This window comes from Tasmannia lanceolata, unplaced genomic scaffold (assembly GCF_043159265.1).
Source record: "Tasmannia lanceolata isolate RefF3 unplaced genomic scaffold, GAP_Taslan_0.1 ptg000013l, whole genome shotgun sequence".
Lineage (NCBI taxonomy): Eukaryota > Viridiplantae > Streptophyta > Magnoliopsida > Canellales > Winteraceae > Tasmannia > Tasmannia lanceolata.
Genome location: NW_027518690.1, coordinates 28,322,262 through 28,337,090, shown reverse-complemented (window position 1 = coordinate 28,337,090; position 14,829 = coordinate 28,322,262). Strand labels below are relative to the sequence as shown.

The 14,829-nt window shown below is 41.3% G+C and overlaps 1 protein-coding gene across 1 annotated transcript in view; it reads left to right on the top strand.

The window, feature by feature from the left end:
- The window catches only part of LOC143889992 (Rhodanese/Cell cycle control phosphatase superfamily protein), a 60,315-nt gene extending 46,427 nt beyond the window's left edge, over positions 1-13,888 (top strand). The window contains exons 7-10 of the mRNA XM_077394457.1: positions 9,420-9,507; positions 9,628-9,695; positions 10,449-10,521; positions 13,492-13,888. Of these exons, the coding sequence (XP_077250572.1) occupies positions 9,420-9,507; positions 9,628-9,695; positions 10,449-10,521; positions 13,492-13,575 (313 nt within the window). The 3' untranslated portion in view covers positions 13,576-13,888. The remainder of the gene's footprint in view (positions 1-9,419; positions 9,508-9,627; positions 9,696-10,448; positions 10,522-13,491) is intronic.
- The last annotated feature ends 941 nt before the right edge of the window (positions 13,889-14,829 follow it).

Sequence of the window (14,829 nt, the reverse complement as noted above, 5' to 3'; positions counted from 1 at the left end):
TGCTGAAAGAAAATTATACAAAACCCAATTTAAAAATTAAGTACATCAAATATAATGGGGCCCAATTAAACTCATTTTACTCTTTTGGCATGCTTGGTTGACAAGAAAAAGGTTTTTTGATAGAAAAAGCTTTGGTAGGTAAACCTTTTCCTTTACGCCATTTTCCAAGAAAGTTTTTCAGCTTGAAAGGACAGCTTTTTCCTTTGAATATTTTTCATTTGTTTGTATGATAGTTGCTAAGAAAAGGAAAATGAGCAGGTTACTTCCCAAAACTTGCATGCGGACCTGGAGCGGACCTTTAGATTTTGTTAGAAGAAAATATAACAAACATACAAGAGGACATTCCGCCTTGCCTCAACACCCAAAAGAAGAACATCCAACTATTTTATCCACACATTTGGAACCCCCAAAGAATCACATTTGGAAGCTCCTCTCACAGAATAAGGGAGGTCCTCCTAAAGATGATAAATTCTATAACAATTAGATAGGTACATTTCCTTAGGCAAGCATCATCCACACCATTGCCTTCTCTGTACTAGTGAGAGTGTGAGACACTGTAGGAATCCCCCCATTTACAAGTTCCATCATATCTTGCCAGAAATAGGTAATGGACCAGGAATTTAGTAGGTACACTTCCTTAGCCAAGCATCATCCACACCATTGCCTTCTCTGTACTAGTGAGACAATGTAGGAATCTTCCCATTTCCAAGTTCCATCATATCTTACCAGAAGTAAGTAATGGACCAGGAGCGGCTTCCTTTGCTTTAGATGAAATCAAGGAAAACTTGATTGTCATTTCCAATTATCATATTCCGCATGTCCAAAGACTTGCAAAACCATCCATCTTAGAGTGCCTTGGCTTCTGTTTGCATATTGGAACTTATACTATAGAAATGCGTGAAGGTAAACACCACATTGGCATTTTCATCTCTTATGACACCTCCCACTCCTGCTATGCTTGGGTTCCCCTCAGCCTCTCAATCAACGTTATGTTTTATGAAGCACAACTTAGGCCTTGACCATCTAATCCACATGAGGAGCTTAAGACGAGGTTTTGGTCTTTGTCAGCAAGATATGCCACACTACATTGGAGTCTCCAAAACTATGCCGCACTACATTGATTTATAGGTGTCATCTTCGTCATTATGGTCTTTGTAAGCACTTGGTTTTCTTTTATTAATTTCAATTCTTTGAATAGACATATGAGCCAAAGATCTTCTATCAACAGTTTACCTCTCCTATATAAATCCCATTACTTTAATAGCCATCTGAACCTCGCACTGATTCCAAAATGATGTAGGATTTATAGGGAAGATGCTACTCGTTCTTGTTGAACTAATTATCCAATATTATTTCTTGTTGATCCAATACTAAATATGATTTAGGATTAAACGAGAAAATTCAATTCAATGTCAAACTGATAAATCTATCCGAGTCTATCATTGAATGTGACTTTTCACACACTTTGTAAAAAAAAATCATATCTAATCCTCCAAAACATTTATTAAATCTCACTCAGGGTTAGGATTGCAAATTCAAGTTGAATTCAGGTGGATGCAACTGTTGGATATTGAGATCAACTCAACTTAGAAATCCAATGGTTGAAATTTGATCAATCAAACCATATGATTTCTGATCAGATCCATTCAGATTATTTTCCTTGATGCTTTTAGTAAAACCCAAGTCTACTCGAGAACTTTGGTTAGTGAAATCTTTAAAACCGAGAAGTTCCATTGTTCAGTGGTTGAGATCAACCAATCCGGGTGTTGGATTCTAGACCTGTTTGGATAATTGTTTGTTGAACAAAACTCTTAAATAAAATTTGAACTTTTCTTGGTAAACGCAAAGATGTAACAAATATTCTCTTTTTCGACAAATATCGAAGTCAATGGTTTAGATATCTCATTGAGAGAATAGATGAGATACAACGAATAGATCTTAGTGCATCACACCACTGAACCTAGGGAATCTGTTTGTCGGGGTGATCAAGAAATTACTACAAGATATAAATAGTAGAAATCTCTTCACAAATTGTGAGTGGTGGTTCTTTCTTTCATACAACCTGTTAGAAGTGTATGTGTTAGCCTTAAGGGCATAGTGGTCATTTTGTATGTTCTCCCTTTATATAAATACATTAGTGAGGGGGAGCTCCCACTCACAACAATCTTTCCCATTCTCTTCTTCTTTTCCATAATCCAACATGGTATCAGAGCCCTAGGATTACCCTAGGGACCCATTGAGGACCATCATCCTCTTCCCTCTCCCCCCACCTTCTTCAAACCCTAACCCTACCTCTTCCCTTCAAAACCTCAACCCTAACCCTAGGTCCCTCATCTGCTCCCACACCCCGGCCCCTCTCTCCTTCCTCTTCCCTTCCCTTCTCCACCACCCTCCCCTCTCCCCACAACCCCTCCCTCGCACGCCGTCGCCTTCCCACCTCCCCAAAACCCCCATACACCCCTCCTCTCCTCTACCCGACACCCCCGCCTCTCTTAATCCCCACCGTACCCCCCCTCTCCCCTCTCTGACCCACACTCCCCCTCCTCGACGCCCCGTGTCACCTCTCCACCCCCCACCACCTCCCCTACCCGACACCCCCACCTCCCTCAATCCCCTCCGTATCCCCCCTCTTCCCTCTCGGACCTACACCCCACACCCGTCTCACCTCCCCAACCCCACCCTATCTTTCCCAGCCCCCGTAACCCACCCTCCCACCTCCCCGACCCCTTTTCCCCCCCTCAAAATCTCCCACTCCTCCTCCCTTTCCCTCTCTTTCTCTCTCTCTCTCTCTCTCTCCTCTCTATATTCATTCCCCCCCCCTTAATCTCTAGTTTTCCCTAAGTTTCTCGAAGCCTTTTGTTTATTATGGTCTAAATCCCCGCTTTGGGTATTCGCGCATCTCTCCGTGGCTCCGATTTTTCTTGTGTGACCTTCCCTGTCTTGGTATTCTCCTCTTTCATCGGAGCCGTGTTCTCTCTCTTGCGCCGGTCGTGTAGTCTCTGATCTTCTTGCCATTGGTGTCTGTGGGGTTCCCTATTCGTTTGTGTCTATGGATTCTCCCGTAATTGAGGATCCCTCTCTTGGACAGACTTCTACTGTTCATCCTCCCCCACCTCCTATGGCTTCTTCATCTAGCCACTCTTCCTCGGGGGATGCTTCATTCCCTCCGATGACTACCGTACCATTAGATGGGTCCAATTATGTCAATTGGAAGGTCGCGGTCAAAACTTATCTCATTGCTCGACACAAAATCTATATCGTCCATCGGGCTCCTCCCGCATCCAATGATTCCTCCTATGAGAAGTGGGAGCAAGACGACGCGCTCATTCGTACTCTCCTACTGCAGAGCATGACCTCTCAGATTTCTTGCACCATGATGCATCTTTCGACTGCCAAGCACATTTGGGGTGAGCATTTGGGATGAGACTGCAGTTCTCTTTTCTATGGTGGGCGACCTTGCTTGCATTTGTTCCACCTATTCCCAGTGGATGCATCTCCGTCGTGGTGATGCCCCTCTGTCTGCGTACTACAGTCAGTTTCTCTCCCACTGTCAGCAGCTGGATGTTTCCATGCTGCTCACGACCGACTTAGCTGTTGCTGCCCAACAGCGCGATCAGCTCCATGTGGTACACTTTCTTGAGACGCTTGGTCCTGAGTTCCTTCCTCTCAGGCAGCAGATTTTTGGCTCTGGGATTATGCCCTCCCACAGGAGGTCTATTTACGATCTCAACAGTGCATAGTTGGTACTTCTTTGTCCCCTCCGTATATTGGTGGCTCTGCGATCGCGGCTTATAGTATTGGTGATCGTGCTCCCCGTGGGGGTGGCACTTTTGACCGAGGCCGTAGACGTGATTCTGGCCATGGTGGACGTGGCTGTGGCAGAGATTTTACTGGTGGCAGTCGTACTAGTGGCTGTCCTCGTCCCTATTGTTCTCATTGCCGGCGGGAGGGACACTCTTTGGACACATGCTATGTCCTACATCCTGAGCGTCGTCCGTACCCTACTCCCAAGTTTGGCCGCTTTGCACATCTATCTACTACTGATACATCAGACTCAGTCCCTTCTTCCTCTGAGCCCAGCCATGCCGCGCCTCCTGATGGTGTCTTTCTTTCTCGTGCCAACTACGATGAGTTTCAGCGTCTCAGACTGACCAGTCACCCTCCAAGTGCCGGCTTTGCTCAGTCAGGTAGCTCTCCTGCTTCTCTTCTCACTAGCTCGAGCTCTTAGATCATTGATTCTGGAGCCTCGAACCACACAATATGTACTTCTTCATCCCTTCGTTCTTTTCGTCCTCTCTCCTCTCAGTTTATTACCTTTGCTGATGGGAGCACTACTCCCATCTTTGGTATTGGTACCACCTCTCCCTGCCCTGATCTTACCCTATCCTCTGTCTTATGTATTTCAAAATCTTCTTTTAGCTTACTTTCAGTTAGCCAGCTTACTAAACATCTTAATTTCTCTGTCTCACTTTATCCGTTTTATTGTTTATTTCATAATCTTTTGACTGGGAGGACAATTGGCTCGGGCCGTGAGGTGGATGGACTCTATCGTCTATACTGTGGCCCTTCTCGCACCATTTTGCATAGTTCCATTGATGTCTATCAGTGGCATTGCCGTCTTGGCCATCCATGTCTTGAGTGTTTACGATGCACTCCTATTGTTTCTTCTCCTGTTGAACTTGGAAAACACCATCATGTGTCATTTCCGTCTAGGCTTGTTAGTAGGGCCTCACATCCTTTTGATGTGGTGCACTCTGATGTATGGGGTCTCGCGGGGACTACCTCTATTTTTGGCTATAGATATTTTGTTGTCTTCATTGATGATTTTTCTTGCATGACTTGGGTTTATTTGCTTAAAGATAGGTCTGAGGTTTTCTCCACTTTTCGCCTTTTTCATGCTGAAGTTACAAACCAGTTTCAATGTACCCTCAAATGTTTGCGCACAGGCAACGCTAAGGAATATTTCTCCACCTCCAATGGCTTCCAGGAAGTCTTTTCCACTGGTGGCAAATTCCACCAATCTTCATGTGCTCACACCTCCACCAAATGATGCAGCTGAAAGGAAGATGCGCTCTTTACTTGATGGGGCCTATACTCTCCTTATTTAGATGCGGGTTTCCAAATCTTATTGGGGCGACGCTATCCTCACTGCATGCTACCTTGCCAACAGGCTTCCCTCTTCGGTCCTTGCTGGATCTCCCCCCTTTGCCTTATTGCATCCTCATCATTATCCTTTCCCTCTCACCCCTAGGATCTTTGGTTGTGTGTGCTTTGTCCACAACCTTGGTCCAGGCTTAGATAAGTTGGATCCTCGGGCTGAGCGATGCATCTTTCTTGGGTACTCCCGGACTCAGAAAGGTTATCGCTGCTATAGTCCTCGCTTGCGTCGGTCTTTTGTATCTGCCGATGTCACCTTTTTCGAGTCGGCCTCTTACCTTGATGCTTCTCATGTGGACTGTTCAGCTGTTCCTGATTCTGATATTCCTCTACCTTGTGTCATCCTCCCAGATCCTCTTCCTTCTCCTCTGTAGGTTGATGAGACGACCCCTGTGTGAGCCCTCTTCCTTAGTACCGGCTCCTACGGCAGTCCCACCCATTACTCGGAAGACATACCAGCGTAGACCAAAGTCTGGAGCCCTTCCTCCTCAGCCTGCGCCATCTCTTTCTCAGCCAGAGATCACGTCTTCTTCCTTACAGGTACCTATTCTTCCCTCTCCTACAGTTACTCCAGACTCTCCCATTGCTTCTCGTACTCGTTCTCACTGCACTGCTCATCCCATTTCCTCTGTTATTTCCTATGACTCTCTCACCCCTCTGTTTAGAGGTTTTGTCTCTTCCCTGTCTTCTGTCTCTTTGTTGCAGTCTTTGGCAGCTGCTCTTGATCATCAGGGTTGGCGTGTGGCTATGGATCTAGAGATGGAGGCCCTTCATTCTAATCATACATGAGATTTGGTTCCACTTCCTCCTGGGGCTCAACCAGTGGTTGTCGCTGGGTTTATGCAGTGGAATACTTACCCGACGGCACGGTTGAGCGCCTTAAGGCGCGGTTGGTTGCCAAAGGTTATACACAAACTTTTGGAGTTGATTATAATGAGACCTTCTCTCTCCTGTTGCCCAGATTCCTTCAGTTCGGGTTGTCATCTCTCTTGCCGTCAAACAAGGGTGGCATTTGCACCAATTAGATGTCAAGAATGCCTTCTTACATGGTGATCTTACTGAGGAGGTGTATATGGAGCACCTCTTAGGTATGTTGCTCAGGGGGAGAAGTCCTCCTCAGTATGTCGGTTGAGGAAATCTATATGTGGCCTCAAGCAGTCTCCCAGTGCTTGGTTTGGAAGTTTTAGTGAATGCTATCATGCGTCTTGGCATGAACCAATGTGCAGTGGATCACTCAAATTTCAGTTATCACTCCATTGCTGGTTGTGTGCTATTGATAGTATATGTTGATGACATTATCATTACAGGCAGTGATTCAGTGGGGATACAAAAGCTGAAGACCTTATAGAAAGAATTTTCAACCTAAGACCTGGGTCGTCTTAGGAATTTTCTTGGCAGTGAGGTTGCCTATTCGTCTAGAGGCATCTTGTAAGCCCAATGGTTCCCACCTTGGCATTCCCATCTTATTTTGATGATTCCAATACACAAGTGATTTATATCACTAATGTGTTTGAATGTCTAAGTTGTAGATTATAATTGCGCTAAGACATGATTGCTTGGATTAAGGCCAAGAAGCATTTATTTGACCACATTCGGAAGGCCAAAGACATCGGAGATCCAAGACGCATGAAGGCTTGAAGCATTGCAACTGAAGACCATTTTAAGTCTTTTTTAGAATGTATAAGATCCAATCCTAGCTTTAGATTTTAAGAGGCATAAATTAAGTAAATAAACACACACCCTAAATGTTTAAGTGATTGTCCTTGTGGTATTCCAACACCTTGGAACCCTCATAACAATCCCAACTTGGTGTAAAGTTGGAAGCCCAAAAACAGAATTGAAAATCTGCTGCATATAGGCTTCTCGGAACTCCGAGAGCTCCGAGATTTGGTCCAGTAGAATTTTTCCATCTTCTGTTTGTATTCCCGAAACTCCGAGAGAAATTCTCGGAACTCCGAGAAATTTCTCGGAACTCAGAGAATTCTCTCGGAACTCCGAGACCACTATAACGGGAAGAAATATATTCGTTGGTAACTTTGCTAGATTTACCACTATGCCCCTCAAACGGTCATATTTGGTTTTTCTATATATATGGGCATTCCAAACTTCCCAATTATCAAATCCTAACACTCTAAAAAACCTATTGAAATATCCTAAGAGTGAATCAAGCTTGTTTATGCCTCTCATCCTCTAGCATTAGGATTTGGATCATTAGGCTCAAATTGTACATCTTCTACAAACATTCTGTACCCTTGTGAGGGAATTTTTGTTTGTTCTTTCTTCTTATTCAAGAAGTTTGTATTGGGCGAGTGTTCGGAGAAGCGGAGCCCACTCTCCGTGGTGAAGATTGCCACCAAGGTTAAAGCAATTGGAATTGTAATCGGCACCGATCTTCGCCGAAGTTAAGAAGATCATATAGTGAAGCCATCAACGGGTTTGGTTGGTGGAGTGGAGTAGGCCTCGCGTTTTGAGGACCGAACCACTTTAAATCTCGGGTGCACTCTCTTTTCTCATGCTCTTTATTTGCATTGCACTTAGGATTTAACTTGTGTGCTTAATTTTCATCTCTGATCTCTTAATCTTCAAAATTGGGTTAGAAGTTTTCAAAAGGTTAAAACTTGTTAGCAACCTAATTTTTTCTCCTCATTAGTTGCCATACTCGGGACCACCCTTGGAATTTCACTTGGTATCATCTCCCTCTCACAAAGGAACATATGTGCTGGACCTTCTTGAGGAGACATGTCATCTCGGAGTGAAACCTATTTCTGTTCCCATAGACCCAAATAGAAAACTCCTTCCAGAAGGAGATTTATTAGAGGACCCTTGCACATGCAGGAGGCTAGTGGGTAAGCTCATGTATCTTACAGTCACTTGTCCAGATATATCATTTGATGTTGGTGTTGTCAACCAACATATGAGCTCTCTACGTACTTCACACTGGGCATCAGTGGTTCAGATTCTTCGCTACTTGAAAGGAGCGCTAGGTAAAGGCCACCGATTGAAGAAGCAAGGGCATATCAAGGTGGAAGGCTTCTATGATGCAGATTGGGCAGGATCTCCTGCAGATAGATGATCCACTACGTGATATTGTACCTTTGTTGGAGGCAATTTAGTATCATAGAAGAGTAAGAAACAAGACATCGTTTTCAAGTCCAATGCCGAAGCAGTGTACCGAGCCATGTCATATACCAGTGGTGAGCTTATATGGTTGTGTTCTCTCCTATCAGAGATTGGTTTTCCTCCATCCTCTCCAGCTCGGCTTTATTGTGATAATTAAGCTGCGATTTATATAGCTACCAATCGTGTCTTTCATGAGAGAACCAAGCAGATAGAGGTTGACTGCCCCTTCATTCACCAGAGAATACATAGAGGCGAGATTCATGTCTCCTTCACTCGATCCATGGACCAGCTTGTAGATGTTTTCACTAAGCCCTTAAGTAATGCTAAATTGAATGACAATTGTAACAAGCTTGGAATGTATGATATATACATTCCAGCTTGAGGGGGAGTGTTAGAAGTGTATGTGTTAGCCTTAAGGGCATAGTGGTCATTTTGTATGTTCTCCCTTTATATAAATACATTAGTGAGGGGGAGCTCCCACTCACAACAATCTTTCCCATTCTCTTCTTCTTTTCCATAATCCAACACAACCGTTCCCGTAAAAATGCGTACATTTATAAAGGAATCGGAGGGGTTCTATATAATTTCTAACCCTTTGCCCATGAAAACCTAGAAGATAAAAAATACACCTTCTAGAAAACATCTCGCAAAAACTCACTAAAACATTGTTGGAATAGTTTTTTGAATTGTGACATGAATAGTGTTATGAATAATGAAGTGAATTTTGTCTAGTGGAATGGCCTTCTTTCTGTTCAAACATCACTTAGTGACTTTAAGTGAATTTAAAGAAAAAAGCACTTCCACTTAAAACCTTGTGAGGACTTAATTAGAACCCTATAACTAAAATAAAAAAGATACTTTGGTACTAATGATGGGCTCCGTCATCGTAAAGTCTTTTTTGATTCTTGTGAAAGATGATCCCCATCAGATGTTTAGGATTTATTTCTCTTGGTATGACACTTTTTATTATATTTTTTATAAGTGGCTGGTATGACAATTTAGTTATCTTTAGATTCATTGATTGCACAGGTGAGGAACCTTATACCTTATAGGGCAACGTCATGCATTTCTAGAAATTTTCACATTCATCTTGATGCTTCAAACAGAATGTTTATTTTAGATGTCCACATTTAATTCTACAGATCCCTTGCTGCGTGCGAGCAACTTTACAATGCAGGCTACAGAAACCTCTTTTGGGTTCAAGGGGGTCTAGAGACGGCTGAAGAAGAGGTATATTGTACTTCCAACTCGAAGTGGACCTCTTTTTCTTGTTCCTTTTCTTTTTCTACTCAATTTGATACATATCGGGTTGAGCTGCTTGTTATGAATTCCATTTCTTCCTCGAAACAGGATTTAGAGAGGGAGGGTCCACAACCTTTTAAGCTTGCTGGAATTGGCGGATTTTCTGAGTTCCTCGGGTAACTTACATCTCATGTGTGGGGCCTATTTCCTGAACACATTTCCCAGTAAAATGATGAGCTTCTTCGTAGAACCACTAGCTTGATTCTCTCTCTCTCTCTCTCTCTTCTTTTTTTTGAAATGGGAACCACTAGCTAGCTGTTTTTTGTTTTTTTTTGGGGAGTGATAAATCGACTCCCAAATATGATAAATCGACTCCCCATGTGTCTTTCTCTCTCCTCTGGGTTAGAGAGAGAAAGAGGAGAGAGATAGACACATGGGGAGTCGATTTATCATTTTGGGGGGTCGATTTATCACTGCCCTTTTTCTTTTCTTTTTTGATACAATTACACCACTAGCTAGCGGTTAATCATGGTTTTATATTTGACTCACCATCTTTATCTTGATACCCATTCTCGCCTCTCCACCTTCCAAGTTTGCTGGAATTTGCACATTTTCTTAGTTCCTCGGGTAACTTATATCTCATGTTTGATGCCTATTTCCAGTAAACTTTTCCCAGTAAAATGATGAGCTGCTTTGTAGAACCACTAGCTTTCTGTTAATCATAGTTTTATCTTTGGCTCACTATCTTTATAGTTTATCCTGATATCCCTTCCGACCGAGCTTGACTAAGCAAAACTGCAGTGATATGAACTTCTTTTGTAAATAATTTTGGGAATCTTCACGAATTGTTCTTAATATTCCAGAAAGAATTTAGTCAACTTATTAACTTCATTTGCCATTGTCAACTGATTTTCTTTAATTGTTGGCAGTTGGACTGATCAACAGCGAGCTGCAGCTGCCAAGGAAGGCTGGGGTTATCGATTAGTCTTCTCAGCTCGTTTGGTATGTCTTCATTTTTTTCTGTTGAAACTTGAAACCAAGTTAATGATACCTAGGGGCTGTTTGGTAATGTGGATTTTAGAATCCACATTTTAGTTTGAAGGCAGTGCAAAAGAGGGACGAGAAATCAGAAAAGGACGGACGGTCTCCTTTAAAATCTTGGATATCAATTGTTTTCTTGGATTTTAAGTAAGAAATCTAGGTTTTAGAAATATCTCCCCCATCCTGAGATTTCTAAAACCTGGAAACACGTCTCCTACTCTCTCACTTGACAAAAAGAGGGGCGAGAAATCAGAAAACTACGGACGGTCTCCTTCTCTCGTCTCCCATCCAGGATTTTGAGGAAATCCAGGATTTTAAAATTGTTACATGCCTAGATAGATGGATCCCACTTAGAGTAGAATAAATCAGAATTTAGCAATATCTAAATTGGCTTTTGATATTAATATAGCTACCGGCAATATTTTAAGTATTTATCTATATTTAGTAGTATATGGAGATTTGATAAGACTCTTAGCATATTGGCTACCCTTAGAATAGTAAGTTATTATTTAATTAAGAAGTAGATTTGGGTAGGATTCTTATTAAGTAGGGAAGCTGCATAGGATCTATGAGTTATAAATAAGTTGTAATCTTTTGTTTCATCAATGAAGAAATCATCTTAGAATTGTGTCTTTTTGCACAATGGAGGACTGATCCTTCCCTCGAAGTGGATCAAGAGGCTGATCTTCCCTCTAAGAAGATCAATCACGTTACGAACCATTTGGGTTCGTAACATTTGGTATTAGAGCGGCATGATCCGTCATCATGTCGAAGAAAATCGAAGAAATAATGGATCGATGGGATGCATATATAAGAGAGATGAAAAGGTATCTAGCTTATATGAATGCCAATTTCAACAAGTTGGCATTATCGCTTGGTGTGAAGATAGAAGAGCCCCCATGTTTGAAGAAGTTGAATGAAGAGTTCAACGGGAGCAACATCGAGAAGGCTTGTGTGACGAAAAAGAAAAGAAGAAACAGGAAAATAGGAGAAAAGAAGAAGAGCGAAAAAAATCAGATAGAAAAAACGGCGAAAAAGCCACAAAGGAAAGGGTGTCGCCGAAGAGTCCATCGTTCCTCTCAAGCTGTCCGACGCCATCAAAAAGATTCTCATCCGCAGCCATCCGTACGTCAACATCCACATCATTCCAAAAAAGCACACCGAAGGAGTTTTGATGAACAATATGATAAGATCTGTTTCAAAATGGAGCTGCTGCGACATACGAAATGGTGACCAATGGCAAGACAAAGAGAAGAAGAAAGAGAGCGACAAAAAAGAAGAGAAGAGACAAGATTTTTGGAAAGTCATGCTCAAAATCTCATTTTTCACCAACTGTCGAGTGTATAATCTCCAACCTTGAGGACAATGTTGATTTCAAGGCGGGTGGAATGTTACGTGCCTAGATGGGTCCCGCTACAATAGAATAAATTAGTTTGGATTTAGGATATGTAAGATCCTAAAAGATCTATTTATTGGATTGCTTGTAAGGTAGAGTAGGTAGGTTGGATGGATTAAGTAACTAGAATTGATTTGGATACTAGCGAAAATTAGATAAATCTTTATTTAGTTATTTCCATTGTTATCATAAGATCTTTCTATGTTTATCCCTTGAGTGTTTTATTTAAACACTAATTTCCTTTTCTATAATTTAATGAAGAAATTATCTTAGAATTGTGTCTTTTTTCACAAAGGAGGATTGATCCTTCCCTCGAAGTGGATCAAGAGGCTGATCTTCCCTCTAAGAAGATCAATCACGTTACGAACCGTTCGGGTTCGTGACATTTGGTATCAGAGCAGTTCGATCCGGCCTCATGTCGAACAAAATCGAAGAAATAATGGATCGATGGGAAGAGGATATAAGAGAGTTCAAAAGGCATCTTGTGCGTATGAATGCCAATTTCAACAAGATGGCATTATTGCTTGGCGTGAAAATAGAAGAACCTCCATGTCTACAGAAGCTAATGGAAGAGTTTAACGAGAGTGTCGTCGAGAAGGCTTGCATGGTGGAAAAGAAAAGGCGAAACAGAAAAAGAGGAGAAAAGAAGAAAAGAGAAAGAAAGCAGATAAAAGAAAAAGTGGAGAAGCCACAACAGAAAGTCGTTGCTGATTTTCAATGTTGTCGAATTCGCAATCTAAAAATCCGTTGTTCCTCACAAACCGTTCAACACCATCAAGGAAATCCTCATCTTCAATCTTCCGTGCATCAAAATTACAAATATTTCAAGAAAACATGGCAAAAGAGCTTTGATAAACAACATGACGAAATCCATTTGAAGATGGAGCTGCTGCGACCCTTGGCGATGACATGCGAAATGATGACTAGTCGCAAGACAAAGAAGAAAAGGATGAAGACGAAAAAAGACTCTGGGAATTTGTGCAAGATATATTTTTCACCAATTGGTCCACAATCTCCAACATTGAGGACAAGGTTGATTTCAAGAGGGGTGGAATGTTACGTGCCTAGATAGATGGGTCCCACTTAGAGTGGAATAAATCAGAATTTAGCAATATCTAAATTAGCTTTTGATATTAATATAGCTACCGGCAATATTTTTAGTACTTATTTATATTTAGTAGTATATGGAGATTTGATAGGACTCTTAGCATATTGGCTACTCTTAGAATAGTAAGCTATTATTTAATTAAAAAGTAGATTTGGGTAGGATTCTTATTAAGTAAGGAAGTTGCATAGGATCTATGAGTTATAAATAAGTTGTAGTCTTTTATTTCATCAATGAAGAAATCATCTTAGAATTGTGTCGTTTTGCACAATGGAGGACTGATCCTTCCCTCGAAGTGGATCAAGAGGCTGATCTTCCCTCTAAGAAGATCAATCACGTTACGAACCGTTCGGGTTCGTGACAAAAATCCTTGTATCCAAACAGCCCCTTAATCTCTCAATGGTATTGATCATTAGCTTATTTGGCACAGGTTGGACTTGTCCTCCTCGCGGATGGAATGTTTATCGGGGCGCAAGAAGTCGGTCATTTTCTTCAAGACCTGAGATCTCATTGAGACCTGATTGCCATCCTAATAACACTGCATGATGCTGAACGTTGCCATAGTGGAAATCGCTTCTAGATCTCTTTACAAGTACCAGAGATCCTTGCCACTGGACGATGAAATGGAGTTTGGAATTTATTAACATTCTCTAAAAAGGTACTGTCAATATCCCGTCGGCACTGAAACCATTAAAAGAACACCCAATAACTTATTGGGTGAAATGTCAAATTTCTAATCAAATAAATCATGTAGTGGTTTGCCTGGTGGATATAAGTCTAAACCCCATCACAATTTCACCTTTGAAAGCATCTATTCTGTTGTTCCATTCCTGTTTAATTTGTTTGATTTTGTTTAATTTGTTTGATTTTGGTTGCCTAACCTAGCATGCATAATTGAGAGGGTTCATGTAATTTTGCAAGTCTTAAATGTTTTTTTTTTTCCTTCCAATGCCAGCTTCACTGGAATTGATCTTGCAGGATTTTTAGAACAATGCTGTTGCTGTATCACGATGTTAATAGTTTTGTATGATGAGGCTGAAGTTTCTTAATTGTTTTGTAACCGTCTTATTATGGAAGAGTGTTGTGAGCTTTTAGAGATGTATGAAAAGTATTTTAATCTGTAGCTTGACTTCAAGTAGATAAAAACATATGGTCAAATGTTGATTTAAAAATAAAAAATAAAAAATGGTCAAATGTATAAAATACCAGTCAAGTCTGTTAGAGTATAGAATTAAAGGTTGGGTGAAGAATCTTGAGTGATTTACCCTATTCAATTAATTTTCCTAATTCTTGAATAATTTACATATTCTCCCCTATTTAGTCTACCATTATGCTAAATAAAGGAGAAATGTAAAACACATCATAAATAGAAATTTACACTTCTACCCCTACTTTGGCACTCTCCTGGTTGGTGCATAGATGTAAGCCATTCCCAACTTTGTACATGTAAGATTTTTTGAAACGGAGTGTACATGTAAGATAATGCCAACTCTTTGCGAAAGACTTGGTGAAATTACATTGTAGTTTCTTATCCATTCATGCATAAGGGGTGAATATTTCTTTACCCACAATTCATTTTTGAACTCAGTAACAATCTACTTCTATGTGCTTTGTCCGCATCAAGGTTTTAAATTTCGGTTTCCGGGTAAATTTCAGACCTAGCCGAAATCCTGAAATTTCAGGTGAAATTTGGTAATGACAGACGAAATCCCATTTTTTTGGGCGGTAATTTCGGCTGAAATTTGGGAAAGGTTAAAATTTTGCTGAA